This window comes from Homarus americanus, unplaced genomic scaffold (genome assembly GCF_018991925.1).
Source record: "Homarus americanus isolate GMGI-L3 unplaced genomic scaffold, GMGI_Hamer_2.0 scaffold51216, whole genome shotgun sequence".
Classification (NCBI taxonomy): Eukaryota; Metazoa; Arthropoda; class Malacostraca; order Decapoda; family Nephropidae; genus Homarus; species Homarus americanus.
Genome location: NW_024721271.1, coordinates 222501 through 240000, shown reverse-complemented (window position 1 = coordinate 240000; position 17500 = coordinate 222501). Strand labels below are relative to the sequence as shown.

General features: G+C 43.8%; 1 protein-coding gene across 1 annotated transcript in view; it reads right to left on the bottom strand.

Moving 5' to 3' along the window:
- Positions 1-17500, bottom strand: part of LOC121861658 (calsenilin-like) — a 219361-nt gene that overhangs the window by 75726 nt on the left and 126135 nt on the right. Inside the window, exons 3-4 of the mRNA XM_042359552.1 lie at positions 10937-11006; positions 8006-8076 (exon numbers count right to left, since the gene is read on the bottom strand). Of these exons, the coding sequence (XP_042215486.1) occupies positions 8006-8076; positions 10937-11006 (141 nt within the window). The remainder of the gene's footprint in view (positions 1-8005; positions 8077-10936; positions 11007-17500) is intronic.

Below are 17500 nucleotides of genomic sequence, written 5' to 3'. Positions count from 1 at the left end.
CACACACACACACACACACACACACCCTCCACACACCCCCACAAGCTACACGCACACACACACGCAACAACACACATACCACTATCTTCCCCCAACAGAACCTAAAGTAAAAAAAAAAAACACCCCCAACTCTCCCTGCGTATATTAAGGTCGGAGCTCCCAGTGTTACACCACGTAAAACAAAGCCTTAATGAAATTCCCAGTTTGACATCATCTTGTAATTTCTTCATATTTTTATTTTCTTGTTTTTGTTAAGGAATTTTGTTTTTCTTAATGGCGTCTGGGGGCTAGTCAAGGCCTCATGAGATATATGAAACAATTAAACTGTAAAAATATATACTGATGGTTATATAAAGGTAGATTAAATTACAGGTAAATTACAGGTAAAAATATAACATTACCTGATAGAAATATTTCATTACTCAGATTGGGTTAAAATGAGTCAAAGTTCCCTGTGGTCATTTGACATTCTGGGAAGGCGAGTGTATTTAGTGTTGTAGATAAGTGAAGTTTTGTACAGTTACGGGCGGAAGTTCGCTCTCTCTGGCGAAGTTGAGTCAGGGAAATGAGTCTTGGAATTGACTTACTTACCCCTGACCGCTGTTTTATAGTGTGTGTGTGTGTGTGTGTGTGTGTGTGTGTGTGTGTGTGTGTGTGTGTGTGTGACTTATGAGTAATGTCGGATCTTTTTGAGAATATTATAATTATTTAATTGTTTACGTTTATTGATATTAACAGTGTGAAAATAATCCATCTTTTTAGACTTTAAACTCGTGAGTGAGACACCGATAGCGTAGTCCCCCTCCTCAATAGTCGTTCTTTTGAGAGGGACAAATAGTATCTTCCCACGAGAGCTTTACTGACATCAACAATTTATTCCATTTTCCCCAAATTTTCCTTCAACAGAAACAAACACCGATTTCCAATGTATTTTTCCTGGTAAAACAAATAAATTAATCGTATTTTAATAGAAGCTTCTTAAGAAAAAAACCTATTGTATGTTTTATGTATTTTACCTAAGAAAAAAATGGTGTAAATAATTTATCTTAAAAAAAAATAATAATAATAAATCACAACTATACAAAATACAATAGAATATAAAATTATACAACTACAACAATGAGAACCACAATCAGTACCACAACTCTAGCCACAATCAGTACCACAACTCTAGCCACAATCAGTACCACAACTCTAGCCACAATCAGTACCACACCTCTAGCCACAATCAGTACCACAACTCTAGCCACAATCAGTACCACAACTCTAGCCACAATCAGTACCACAACTCTAGCCACAATCAGTACCACAACTCTAGCCACAATCAGTACCACAACTCTAGCTACAATCAGTACCACAACTCTAGCCACAAAGTCTCTCAACCACACAACCACGTAATTTTTTTTCTCTCAGACGTGTCAGAAAATAATAGAGTCTATCATCACACTTCAACATAATTCAATTTTCTCGCCTCAACACACACACACACACACACACACACACACACACACACACACACACACACACGTCAGTCTCAACAATTAAAAAAAAAAACATTCTTCTCTGCGTCTCCAAAATATTCTTGAGTGAAAGGAAGGCACTCAGCTATCTGTCAGAACCATCCTAGGATTAAAAAAACAAATCTCCATTCTAAAAAACTATTGTCAAATCATCCTGGGATAAAAAAAATCGTGTTTGACAATATGACACAACGAACGAGGGATTTTGACATCCCTACCGAGACAACAGGATTTATATGGATTTATATGAACAGGAGAAGGTATCTAAAGGTTATTTCCATATATATTAATCCTTCCCCATCAGTGTAATCCTCCCTAAGTCTGTGTAATCCCACGTTTAAATCCACTTAAGTTTCACCCAGTCATTAAATCCCTCTTCCTCTGGCGATCTTTCCTGACCTTTCTTGACCTATGACATCCCCTTGTAATCTCTCCCCTAATCACCACCTATAATCAGGATTTTATCTACTCAGACTCGCCTCTAATCAGAATATCCTTGAATTACAGAATTTTTCGAAATAGACGTTTTTTCCACTCAACACTATAACCAATCAGTATCTTCTCAGACTTCCTTATATCTGAATTTCCTCCATTAAGACTTTCTTCCAATCAGCCATTCCTCCAATCACCTTCACCCAACCAGTCATGCCTCCAATCACCTTCACCCAATCAGTCATGCCTCCAATCACCTTCATCCAATCAGCCATTCCTCCAATCACCTTCACCCAACCAATCGATCCCCCAATCACCTTTACCCAATCGGCCTCTCCTCCAATCAGGGTTATCCAATAAACAACTAATTAAACGGTATAATTGTTGTGATTTCTTTTCAATTATTTACTTAAAAAAATATTAAACCTGACGGATTATAGAGGGGCGAGGAAGATTAGTTTAGTACAGTGTAGGGGGAGGGTAAGGGTGGGGAGGCAAGGGTGGGGAGGGTAAGGGTGGGGCGAGCAAAATTAGTTTAGTACAGTGTAGGAGGGTAAGGGTGGGGGGAGGGTAAGGGTGGGGGAGGGTAAGGTGGGGGAGGGTAAGGGTGGAGAATAAGGGTGGAGGGCAAGGGTGGGGAGGATAAGGTGGGGGAGGGTAAGGGGTGGGGAGGATATGGGTGGGGAGGGTAAGGGTGGAGGATAAGGTGGGGAGCATAAGGGTGGGGGAGGATAAGGGTGGGGAGGGTAAGGGTGGGGGGAGGATATGGGTGGAGGGTAAGGGTGGGAGGGCAAGGGTGGGAGGGTAAGGGTGGGAGGGTAAGGGTGGGAGGTTAAGGAGAGCCACCATTCTCCTCTTTGTATCTTAAGAGACGTGCCTATAAGCTGGGGTGAAAAATGTTACGAGGCGGGGAGATTAGCGAGATGGGGGTGGGTAGGGGAGTGGTTGAAGGAGAAGTGTCAAGGGAACGAGGGAGGGTGGGGGGGGAGAGAGGGAGGAGAGAAAATAGGGAAGAAAGGAGGGAAAGGGGAGAATGGGGAGATAGGGAGGCAATGAGGTCAGTAGGTTGGTCCTGGGGAGGGTGAAGGGGGAGTGGAGGAGAAGGAGGAGGAGGAGGCGTAGGCTGGGGAGGAAGGAGCCTATTGTGAATGGAAAGGCCGTGACGTCATTCAGCCGCCAGGTGACGTCATCAATATCCTGTGACGTCATCAATATCCTCTCACCTAACCCAACACAAGTGACGTCACAGGACCTTTCAACCCCTAACCCCTAACCCCCTAACCCCTAACCCCTTCCCTCCTCCCTACCTGACACCCTCCCTCACCCCTCCTGACACCTCTCTCACCCTCCTGACACTCTCTCACCCCTCCTGACACCCTCCCTCACCCCTACCTGACACCTCCTCACCTCCTGACACCCTCCCTCACCCTCCCACCCCTCCTGACACTCCTGACACTCTTTCCCCTCCTGACCCTCCCTCACCCCCTCCTGACACTCTCTTTCACCCCTCCTGACACCCTCCTCACCCCTACCTGACACCCTCCCTCACCCCTCCTGACACCCCTCCCTCACCCCTACCTGACACCTCCTCACCCCTCCTGACACTCTCTTTCACCCTCCTCACCTCCTCACCCTCCTGACCCTCCTCACCCCTCCTCACCCCTACCTGACACCCTCCTCGTGACACACCCCTACCTGACACCCTCCCTCACCCCTCCTGACACACCCTCCTCTCACCCCTCCTGACACCCTCCTCACCCTCCTGACACCCTCTCACCCCTCCTGACACCTCCCCTCACACCTCCTGACCCTCACCCCTACCTGACACCCTTCACCCTCCTGACACCCTCTCACACCCCTCCTGACACCCTCTCTCAACCTTCCTGACACCTCCCTCACCCCTCCTGACACCCTCCCTCACACCTCCTGACACCCTCCCTCACCCCTACCTGACACCCTTCCTCACCCCTCCTGACACCCTCTCACCTCCTGACACCCTCTCTCAACCTTCCTGACACCCTCTCACCCCTCCTGACACCTCTCTCCTGAACCCCTTCCTGACACCCTCTCTCACTCCTCTCTCACCCCTCCTGACACCCTCCTCACCCTCCTGACCCCTCACCCTCCTGACACTCCCCTCCTGACACCCTCTCTCACCCCTCCTGACACCCCTCTCACCCTCCTCACCCCCTCCTGACACCCTCCTCACCCTCCTGACACCTCCTCCCTCACACCTCCTGACACCCTCCCTCACCCCTACCTGACACCCTTCCTCACCTCCTGACACTCTCTCACCCCTCCTGACACCTCTCTTCTGACACCTCTCCTGACACCTCCCTCACCCCTCCTGACACCCTCCTCTCACCCCTCCTCTCTCACCCTCCTGACACCTCTTCACCCCTCCTGACACCTCTCTCACCCTCCTGACACCCTCACCTCCTCCCCCCCCCCTCCTGACACCCCTCTCACCCCTCCTGACCTCTTTCACCCCTCCTGACACCCTCTCTCAACCTTCCTGACACCCTCCCTCACCTCCTGACACCCTCCCTCACCCTCCTGACACCCTCTCACCCCTCCTGACACCCTCCCTCACCCCTCCTGACACCCTCTCTCACCCCTCCTGACACTCTCACCCCTCCTGACACTCTCTCTTCCTGACACCCTCTCACCCCTCTCCTGACCCTCCTACCCCTACCTGACCTCTCACCCCTCCTGACACCCCTCACTGACACCCTCACACCTCCTGACACCTCTCACCCTCCTGACACCCTCACCCCTCCTGACCTCTCTCACCCTCCTGACACTCTCTCCCCTCCTGACACCCCTCCTGACACCCTCCCTCACCCCTCCTTCCTTCCTGACACCTCCCTCACCCCTACCTGACACCCTCCCTCACCCTCCTGACACCCTCCCTCACCCTCCTGACACCCTTCTCACCCCTCCTGACACTCCTCTCTCACCCTCCTGACACCTCTCTCACCCCTTCCTGACACTCCTCCTCACCCCTCTGACACCAGCAGCAAGACGGGAAGAGTTTTCATTTTTTCATCAGTATTTTCTTCCTTGAGTCAGTGAGGGGATGGGAGGGGGAGGAGAGGGGAGGAGAGGGAGATGGGAGGTAAGGAGAGAGAGAAGGAGGAGACGTGCTTATTGAATATCTGACACAGGTATCTCGTGTGTGTGTGTGTGTGTGTGTGTGTGTGTGTGTGTGTGTGTGTGTGTGTGTGTGTGTGTGTGTGTGTGTGTGTGTGTGTGTGTGTGTGTACTTGGGCAGCTTTTAATGAGAAATAACTGACATTTTAGAGACAGATACGAGAACTAATGTGAATATTTCCGTCAAATATTAAAACTATAAACGTGAGCTTTTTTTTTTACCCTAACAAAAATAACAAAAACATAACAGATCATAACAAAAACATAAAAAAAATGAATTACAAAACTATAACAAAATTATAACAAAACAAAAACACTAAACAACAAAAACAAACAAAAATAAAAAAATAAAACAAAAAAACAACAAAAATAAGATAAAAAAAACAAGAAAAACATAACAATAACACCACAAAAACATTCTCCTCCTTAATGGATCACCTGAATATTATCACCATCAGGTATCAACAGGTTAAGGACTTGGTTCATGTTAAGCGGGTTAAGGTGAGCTCTTGAGAACACCTGGGCACCGGTAATAACAGGTGTAATTTACCTGAATCTTATTAATGGTCCTCTATAAAATTATTTATTTTATTCTAATATATCGATTTTTTTATTTACCATTTAACGATCAGATTAAGTACAAGAATCACACCTGGTTTAATTTTTGGTCGTTATACTCTCTCTCTCTCTCTCTCTCTCTCTCTCTCTCTCTCTCTCTCTCTTATCACACACATATAAAGGAATCTCACTTTTCCTTCCCTTCATACAACCTATTATTGAAGATTAATACCGAACCTTAAGCGAAAAAATAATAATACCAATACTTCACTACCAACCAGATGAAATTTTTTTTTTTTTTACGTATTATTGATTTTGTACTGAAAACTCACTCTATTTCACCCTCTTATGTCAACTGTTTCACCTCTTAATTCTATCTATTTCACCCAGTCTAGGTTAGGGTAAGGTAGGTGAGGTTACGTTACGTTTAGTGAGGTAAGCAGACAGACGGCTAATAAAGTCTACGGTTCTGGCCCGCCGCGTTTAACTACCACCGGTAAAATATCTGAGGACCGAACGTTGATAATTAACGATATATTTTAACTTAATTACAGCTTAATTAATTACCAAAATACACTTAATAAGACGATATTTAATTACATTATTTAACAAACTTATAACTTGATTAATTATATATAATAAATAAACAAATTATAAAAAAATAATTTACGTGTTTATTCTACAGATATAAAACAATAAATTCAATAAATAAAAGAGAATTAACAGGATTAATTAAATACAAACAAACAATTTAATCGTTCTAATGGACTAACACAAATACTGTAGAGTTTACGTCAGCATTAAACGTCAACAGCGTCAGCACTAGCGATCAGAAGCGTTAGTACGAGCGATCAAGAGTCAGCACGAGTGATCATACAATGTCAGCACAAACGAACAACAGAATTAGAACGAGTGATCAAAAATGTCAGTGCAAGCGATTAACAACGCCAGCACAAGCGATCATAAGTGTCAGCAAGGGCGAACAATAAAGCCTGGCGTTCTCTCTCAAAGACTCTTCCTGGGTTTACATGGTTGTTAACTAGTCATAAACTGGTGGTGGACTGGTTGTGGACTGGTTGTGGACTGGTTGTGGACTGGTTGTGGACTGGTTGTGGACTGGTGGTGGACTGGTTGTGGATTGGTAGTAGGCTGTTGGACTGGTCTTGGACTGAACTAGACTGGTGGTAGACTGGTAGTGGACTGGTAGTAGGCTGTTGGACTGGTGTTGGACTGAACTAGGCTGGTGGTAGACTGGTAGTGGACTGGTAATGGACTGGGAGAGGGACACAAGGCAGGGACAAAGGAGAGGAAGGAAGCAATTTTGTCAACCAAAGAGACTTGAAAGTTTTTGTCTCTCTTCCTGTTCTTATAGAGAGAGAGAGAGAGAGAGAGAGAGAGAGAGAGAGAGAGAGAGGCACCTCCATCATAGTTCATGTCAACACACTTATTACAAAATAACGAAGAGGTTTATCAGAGACAACGAAGACACCCATGAATATTCTCACCTTCATTATCTCCCCCACCCCCACCAGGCAGGAGTCTCCCCACCTTCATCACCATTACCATCCAGTGTTGTTAACTAATGTCTCTCTCTCTCTCTTGAGTCGTATATTGTCTAGGCGTTAAAAGGTAGTCTTCCACGAGACTGTCATTCAAGAAGTCCACACACACACACACACACACACACACACACACACACACACACACTTAAACCCATACACGAGTCTTGACATACATAAACACGATCCACTTACCTGTTCACTTATCAATTAAATGGTTACTTACGTAGAACAAACAAAAATATCAAAAGAACAATACTGAATAACAGGATCCTCAAGAACAACAAGGAGAAGAACAGAAGTTATAAAATATTAGTGCACAAATGTAGTTATTTATTGTTAGTATACATCAAACAAACTACAATACATTAATACAAATACAACATTACAATACAATACAATAATATATCTGAAATTAAAAAAAAAAACACACACAGGTAAATCATCATTAACCTGCCACCTGGAAATTAATCACACACACACATCTTGAATACACACCTGTACCACCTGTTGTCCTTCTCATCATCACCAACACATAGAATAAAACAGACGTAAAAAAACAAACACACAACAAACACATACTATAGGGCAAGAAGATGAACCAAGCGATACACAACCCAGACACACACACACACACACACACACACACACACACACACACACACTACACCGGCCCAAGTTAAAAAAAGGGGGTGACATACATACATACATACATACATACATACATACATACATACACACACACACATACATACATACATACATACATACATACATACTTACCCGAAAACTAATTTGTCCGTTGCTATTTAAGTCGAAGGCCTTAAAGACATGATGTGCGTACAAACTGGAGTCTGTAACAAAACATGTGGACATTATTTGTTACAGCGTCTTGTGAAATGTATTCCTTCAGGGCTACAACAGTATAGTCAACACCAACAACTGACACCACTTTTTTTTTTTGAACCGATTTTATTTCTATCATTAACAGCTGATATGAAGTTCTGTCTAGCGGCCGGTGATGGTGACGCTATGGTATGTATGTATGTATGTATGTATGTATGTATGTATGTATGTATGTATGTATGTATGTATGTATGTATGTATGTATGTCAACTTAAACTAGTGATATTACCCTTTGCAACCTAAGATAGCTATACATAATGACTAATTCTAACTTCGTCAACAAGATGTCTATTTTTTTCTCTATCTCTCTCTAAGACAACTACATCATTTATCTCAACTTCACCAACAGTTACGAATCTGTGGCAGGATGGCTAGTCTACCTGCCTACCATCTTGTAAACCCACCGCCACACAGCGCTCACATATATACCTTTCTGATAAACATACATAACTAACAGGGTTTGTGTTTTATGTATGTATGTATGTATGTATGTATGTATGTATGTATGTGTGTATGTATGTATGTATGTGTGGTGACCGCTGATCCAGAGTATTGAATTCTTTTTATGTAATATTATCAGATACAAGAATAAATGTTAGTTAATATTTTCTGTATTTATTAGTATTTTTTTTTCCCATTGTATATTCCTTATTTATATTATATTCTTTTACTGAAGTGATTAATAGCAATTTAATCACCGCCACTCTAATAACTTGAGGATCGTTAATGAACACTACGATCTGGCTGCAGCTGACCACAACACGTACAATATAGGATGAATATAAGCCAAGTTCTGAACACAACCAAGTGAATCCTTACACCTCGGAACACATTTCGTAAGACACTGCTGCTGTAATTTAAACTAAGAAGAAAAAGAAGAGAAAAATGCAAAAAAAAAATAAACTATTTTATCATTATATTAAAAAATCTCTAAAAAGTGATTCAAATGCAACATTCACTTCTGCTTATCAAAAAATAAATTACACAAAATTTTTTTTAGGTTGAGTATATTGATATTATACAAAATCAAATACTATTATATTTCACCAAAAAATTATAACTTATTTATGACTACACATTTCATTATAGTAAAGAGTGCACACTATAGTAGTCTTATGTCTATGGTAAAGTTGAGAGACTAGGACTACATACCGACTGTTTCCAGGCAGCAAGGGGAGAGTTACTGTGTTACACTCAACGTTACGGCCACTACATACGGTGCTATATTCACTAAAAAAATCGGGGGGTGGGTGATAAGTAGAGTTAGAGGGGTGGGGGTCTAGTGAATGGAGGGGGAGGGTGACGGGTGGTGATGGGGTGGTGATGGGGTGTGTGATGGGGGGTGGTGATGGGGTGGTGATGGGGGTGGTGATGGGGTGGTGATGGGGGTGCAGGTGATGGGGGTGGTGATGGGGGGTGGTGATGGGGTGGTGATGGGGGGTGGTGGATGGGTGGTGATGGGGTGTGGTGGATGGGGGTGGTGATTGGGTGGTGATGGGGGTGGTGATGGGGGGTGGTGATGGGGTGGTGATGGGGTGGTGATGGGGTGTGGTGATGCAAGTGTGATGGGGGGTGGGTGATGGGGCCAAGGATGGGGTGTGGTGATGGGGGTGGTGATGGGGTGTGGTGATGGGGTGGTGATGGGGTGCGGTGATGGGAATAAGAGAGAACAAATGTTTAAATATATCAGCTATTTGTTCTCAGATGGGAACAAAAATATTATTATTTTTTGTACACATATATTATTTTCTTTTATCTATGTTATTTATGGAGTAGCGTTATAAAGCATGATACTAATCAGATAGTTAACTAGTAAGAGGAACAACTATTAAGATTCATGCAAGGGGGTTAGAGCAACACCTACTTCAAGCTCCGCAACACAAGTGAGTCAACAACAACAACACTACCTGGGCATCGTACCAGGTCATGGAAAGTGTTTCTGGGTTTAGTTATTGTCTCCTGGGTACTGTGAGAGGCCAGGGGTGAGAGAGGGTGGGGATTCTGGGAGGGGGTATATGTTCACTTAGGCCAGGTGCCAAGGGCTTAAAAAAAAGTTTCCCCCCTGTACACTACATCAAGTGACAAGTGCCTCTGGTGAACTGCATTATAGATGGCAAAAACAAAACCCTCCGAGGCGAAAGTATTGAAGGAGGAAAGAAGATAATAAAGAACTGGAAGGTGAAGGAGCAGAAACAGCTAGTGCCTCGGGAGGTGGTGGTGAACGGCAGGTGACATAAACAACAGGTGAGGCTGGGGGAGAAAAATGCCTCAATATCCGGCTTATATCACGTTAACAGCCGAGGAGGAGGAGGGATATTGTATCACCCTCTGGAGGTAAGTCTAGTAAAAATCAATAATGAAGTAACTGTAAAAAGATTGAGAAGCTGAAGGGAGGAGGGAAGGATGGAGAGGAGAGGAGACAGCTTAGTTATCAGTAAAGCTTTAACCCAGAGAAGAGGTCAGGTGTGGACCAAAAGACTAGCCATCTTCACGACCACGACAACAACAGAAGAAGAGTGAACACGATGAGTTACAGGTGAGTTACTGGTGAATTACAGGTGAGTTACAGGTGAGTTACAGGTATAAAACACAAACTCACTAGACTGTTCTCGGATGCTCACCCTCGGGACACAAAGAGGGGAGGAGAGGAGGGGAGGAGAGGTTAACACACAATAACACCTCACATACAATCATCACTACACAGCAGTATGGTGACACACACACACACACACACACACACACACACACACACACACACACACACACACACTCTCACAGCACCAACACACAGCCACAGCTTTTACTTACTTCCATGTGGGAAAAATTTAGCGTAGATTTCCTTAAAGGCATCCTCCTGCACCACGCCTTCCGGACACTCCTGCAGAAGGGAGAACATTGATTAGATTAAAAGCGAAATATGGATCACTGAAGGTCATGTAGCTTACCATAATGATCACACAGGTAAATTTAACTCATCTATACATTTTGGCACAAGAGTGAATAATAATAATGTAAGGGGTGGCAAAGGCCAGTTGTGGGGAGCTAGAGGGGAGTACTGCCCTCCCCCAACACACAAAAACATCCTCTACATATATACGCCCCCCAACCAACTCATCCACTATAAACACCTAAACCATAACATCAAAAAACACCGAAGAAACAAAAGAGAGAGAACTATAAACACCTGAACTACCACAAAACACTCCATAAGAGAGAGAGAGAGAGAACTATAGACACCTGAACCGCCACCATAACACACAAACAAACAAGAGAAGTATAAATGACATGATACAGTAGAGGCGGGGGGAGGGGAGGTAGAGGTAGAGGATTGAATCAGGAGTTAGTGTGGGGTTGGGAACTGGGAAATGGGTCTTGATCCTCCTTCAGGTAATCCGTTCATGAATATGCGTTTTTCTATATGTTGTCTGCCGCTCCTGCCGGGGAGATAAAAACATAATCCTCTTTGCATCTATATATGTGGTGAAGCAATTGTAGTTTTGTGAGGTAAACGTCAAAGAATCATTAATGTCATTGATGAATAGTTAAGAAAGAACCGTAAAGACCTTAGTTGTTGAAGTGCAAGCAACAACAACAACAATAACAACTTCAATAACAAAAACAACAACAATCCAAGAACTTCTAAGCCAATATTGTATAATCCATTGTAGTATTGTCAAGTACTTGTAATCCTAGGGTGATAATCCAGAGTGTTTCAATACATGGGATTTTAATCTAACTAATCCTAGGGTGTGCAAGGTGAGGGATTTATCCTAAGTACATATTTACATCCAACGACGCTTAAATCCTGTCTCGTTCTGCCAATGACTTGTTAAAAGGTTAATCCTATCTGATCCTAAGCTCTTAAGGCTTAATCCTACCTGCCACTAAATCCTTCAAGCTTAATTCTAACTGCCAATAAGTCCTTCAAGCTTAATCCTACCTGCCACAAAGTCCTTCAAGCTTAATCCTACCTGCAACTAAGTCCTTCAAGCTTTATCCTACCTACCACTAAGTCCTTCAAGCTTAATCCTACCTACCACTAAGTCCTTCAAGCTTTATCCTACCTACCACTAAGTCCTTCAAGCTTATTCCACCTACCACTAAGTCCTTCAAGCTTACTCCTACCTACCACTAAGTCCTTCATGCTTTATCCTACCTACCACTAAGTCCTTCAAGCTTACTCCTACCTACCACTAAGTCCTTCAAGCTTTATCCTACCTACCACTAAGTCCCTAAAGCTTAATCCTATCTGCCGGTAATGTTTTCAGTGTTAATCATCCTCGCTACAATTGCCTTCTCAACACCCTCATTCTGCCGCCATCACCTTAGGAACGTACAGATACGACTGAGAATAAACAGAAAACATGAAGACAAGAGACAGTCATAAGGAAGGTAACGGAACATTTCCCTCTCCACGAAACAAAAGATGGTCGCTTGCTCAATTACCCAGATGTCCTCTGCTGAAATCGAGTATCTCTTATTCAACTGGTTGTTATTAAAGCCGTGCGATCCAATCCTCTCCTTCCTCCCCTCCCTCTCCCTCCTCTCCCTGTTCCCTCCTCTCCCTCTCTCACGCGGTAAGCAAAGACCACTGCATCCTCCCTCGGCCTGCGCGCCAAAATGTACAACTACCTCCCCCTATTGGACGATGGCTGCGCACTATCACTCACTCCAATATTTATCAGTTGTTTTTTGTAACTTATGCTGCCTCTCTCTCCTCCTTTCAGGTGATAGTGAACGCGACAGAAAACCAATAACTTCCTGGACGTAAACTCAAGCGGACAAGTTACTTTCCCAAGCTTTGGCCTACCCACGTATCCGGCAGTCCGCCCCTCCTCCTCCTCCACACGCATCCCACAATTACTGCACAACCATTTGGCCTCTTTTCTTCCATCCCTGGAGGCCAAATTTATCTCCCAGTGACTTTAGCATTTGTTTTTTCATAGCTATTATTTTCCTACTTTGAGTCTGATAAAATAGTTGTGTTCTGTTGTTTAACTCGGGAGGATTCATCGTACGTCCGCCCACTCCTCATTCAAAGCTATTGATCGGCGTCGCCAGATGCTCGTAAAACTTGTCATACAGTGATAGAGTCAGAAGAGCCTCTCATTACTACTGTTAGTGGCTGTCTGAGATGCTAACAACGTATTGTACACCTTTGTAGAACGCTCCCAAAAATGGCTACTTACCACCCTCAATAAAAGGAACACGTACATTTTTGGGATGGGCGAAGGCGAATGAAACGAGACGAAACACTATGGCAATAACTGGTAATTACATCCCCGATAATTTCCCATTTAATTATTAACATTATTATTATTTCATCATTAACATAGAGCAAAATCGACACACTCACAGTTATCACGTATCAATTAATGTTAAACTAAACGTAATATGAATTCAGAGGCAAAGAATATTAGCCAGGAGATAAAGTCCACAATCGACATACTCAGGGTTGCATAAAGAAATTTGTCCAAAAACAATACTGAGTCAACCTCACCCCATGATGAGTCAACCTCACCCCATGATGAGTCAACCTCACCCCATGATGAGTCAACCTCACCCCATGATGAGTCAACCTCACCCCATGATGAGTCAACCTCACCCCATGATGAGTCAACCTCACCCCATGATGAGTCAACCTCACCCCATGATGAGTCAACCTCACCCATGATGAGTCAACCTCACCCCATGATGAGTCAACCTCACCCCATAATGAGTCAACCTCCCACCATGATGAGTCAACCTCCCCATAATGAGTCAACTCTATAATGAGTCAACCTCCCCCAATAAGTCAACCTCCCCATAATGAGTCAACCTCCCCATAATGAGTCAACCTCCCCCATAATAGTCAACCTCCACCATAATGAGTCAACCTCCCACCATGATGAGTCCCTCCCCCATAATGAGTCAACCTCCCACCATAATGAGTCAACCTCCCACCATAATGAGTCAACCTCCCACCATGATGAGTCAACCCCCCATAATGAGTCAACCTCCCCCATAATGGAGTCAACCTCCCCCATAATGAGTCAACCTCCATAATGAGTCAACCTCCCCCATAATGAGTCAACCTCCCCCATGATGAGTCAACCTCCCCCCATAATGAGTCAACGAAACAATATGACACCACAGACGAAGGATTCTGACAACACTACCGAGACATAAGGAGTCATATTGATCGTTTCGAAACTCATCGGACCCAAAGCAGGAAGATTATTTTTTCTACTAAGGGAAATTTGTTATCGTACTTTAAATAAATAAATAAATAAATAAATAAATAAATAATGTGTACATGGCCACGACAGACAGACAGACAGACAGACAGACAGACAGACACAGACAGACAGACAGACAGACAGACAGACAGTACCGACTATAATTAATACATAACTAAACCCACAATAAACTCAACATAATTAAATAAGTAATTAAATAAGATGAATTATATTTCAATTTTCATGAGTTTATCAGTTTACCCAGAACGAGGAAAATTAACTTCGAATTTAGCGAGGAAACTAAATTAGCGAGACCGAACCTGCTAAACCAAGTGGGTGTAAATATATGAAATTAATTAATACATTCAGCCAGGAAGGTGAGATGCAACAGGTGTGTGTGTGTGTGTGTGTGTGTGTGTGTGGTGTGTGTGTGTGTGTGTGTGGGAGGTGTGTGGGGGGTGGGTGTGTGTGTGTGTGTGTGTGTGTGTGTGTGTGTGTGTTGCCCCTGTGATGGTCTCTTCACACACACACTTACTATTAAATGTTACCTCACAACTGGATTCGAACCCGTGCCCTATTTGACCTGACTCTGTACAAGGTAACTCTGACTCTTTATCCCCAGTAGACACGTGACCTGGATGCCTAAGCTGGTCAGGTCAACATTACCAATATTTCCTTCAATATCGGAGTTTTTTCCTTCGCTTGTACGGATTTTCCTTCGCTTGTACGGATTTTCCTTCGCTTGTATGGATTTTCTTTTCGCTTGTGTGGATTTTCCTTCGCTTGTACGGATTTTCCTTCGCTTGTACGGATTTTCCTTCGCTTGTACGGATTTTCCTTCGCTTATACGGATTTTTCTTCACGCGTACGGATTTTCCTTCGCTTGTACGGACTTTCCTTCGCTTATACGGATTTTTCTTCGCTTGCGGATTTTCCTTCGCTTGTACGAATTTTCCTTCCTTGTATGGATTTTCCTTCGCTTGTACGGATTTTCCTTCGCTTGTATGGATTTTCCTTCGTTTGTATGGATTTTCCTTCGTTTGTACGGATTTTCCTTCGCTTGTAGTTTTCCTTCGCTTGTACACATTTTCCTTCGCTTGTACACATTTTCCTTCCTCACTTATTCTGATTTGCCTTATATATTTTCATTGGTCGTTTGTATGTAAAGCGAATGAGAGAGAAATTACTGAAATGGTTGATAATGGTGAGAGAGAGAGAGAGAGAGAGAGATGGGGGAACGAAGAAAAACTCCTAAATCCCCCTTCTGTTCCACCCCTTCACCACCCCTTTAAAATCCCTCTATTCCCAGCATCACCATTACCATAAATCCCCCCCTTCCCTCACCATCCATTCTCACCATCACTCCTTGTCTATTCCTTCGTGTTTCTTAATGTTCCTTCACCCTCTGTTTATCCATTCCTTATCATCTTTATCTTCTTCCTCTATTACCCTTTCTTTATCCACCTCTTTCATTCAGTTCTCATTCGTCTTCTTCCTCTTCCTCCTCCTTCTTCTCCTTCCAACTACAACAATTTTCCTATTCTATACAACCACCCTACTACCACCCACAGTCACTACCACTATCTCCCATCAACAACTATACACCACCACCACCACCACCCAACTGTTCACTTGTCAGGTAAGCTGTAGTCCCGTCACTTGCCTGCCTCACCTCCTTCTGGTGTCTGACGGAGGTGACAATGGTGTGTCCCTCCCAACACCCTGGTAATCCTGTACACACACACACACACACACACACACACACAGACACACACACCAGGTCATCAAGACAATATGTAAGTATTATACCTCAAGTGTTCACGACGGAGTAGTTACATAGAGTTCCATAACACTTCACAAACTCCATAAATTAGACAAGAGATTATTAACACGTTCAAACCCTGTTACTCCTTCCTCAGTCCATGTCTTGAACCCGTATTGAATCCAACAGCAACAACAACAACAACAACAACAACAACAACAACAAACTCACCATCTACCACCACTACCACTACCACCATCAACAACAACAACAACAACAACAAACTCACCATCTACCACCACTACCACTACCACCATCAACAACAACAACAACAACAACAACAACAACAAACTCACCATCTACCACCACTACCACTACCACCATCAACAACAACAACAACAACAACAACAACAACAACAAACTCACCATCTACCACCACTACCACTACCACCATCAACAACAACAACAACAACAACAACAACAATAACAAGCACTTGGGATCATTTAATACACTTTGGGACCACTTTAAACATAATCACTATCCACTTTATACACCTGTCCTAATTTTAAAATTATATCTATACATATAACCACTTTACAGACTTAGAACCACTTTGCAATGATGTCCACTTTATATTTGGGGGCCACTTTGTAAATATTTCCACACTCCATACTTAAGAGCACTTTGTACACTTAGAGCAACTTTCCACTTTACAGCTTGATAAATGATGTGAGGAAGAGGAAGGAGGAAAAGAGAGAGAGAGAGAGAGAGAGAGAGAGAGAGAGAGAGAGAGAGAGAGAGAGAGAGAGAGAGAGAGAGAGAGAGAGAGAGAGAGAGAGAGAGAGAGAGAGAGAGAGAGGGGAGGAGAGAGAGAGAGAGAGAGAGAGAGAGGAGGAGAGAGAGAGAGAGAGAGAGAGAGAGAGAGAGAGAGAGAGGAGGAGAGAGAGAGAGAGAGAGAGAGAGAGGGAGGGAGGGAGGGGGGGGGAGAGAGAGAGAGAGAGAGAGAGAGAGAGAGAGAGAGAGAGAGAGAGAGAGAGAGAGAGAGAGAGAGAGAGAGAGAGAGAGAGAGCTTGGACAGAAAGGTTAGGGTTAACCTGGCTGCTGCTACTGTCAGCCTCACCCCACCTCTCACTCTCTCACTCCATTCTTCCTTCCCATTATCTTCCCCATCTCTTCCCCATCTATTCCTTCCTCCCATTTCTCACTCCCCACTCTATCACTCCCCATCCCTCTCCTATCTACCTTCCCATCTCCCCTCATCTCCCTCCCCATCTCCCCTTCCCCATCTCCCCTCCCATCTCCCCTCCCCATCTCCCCTCCCCATCTCCTCCTCCCATCTCCCCCTCTCCACCTCCACATACCCATCACCTTGAACACCAGTGAACATATGA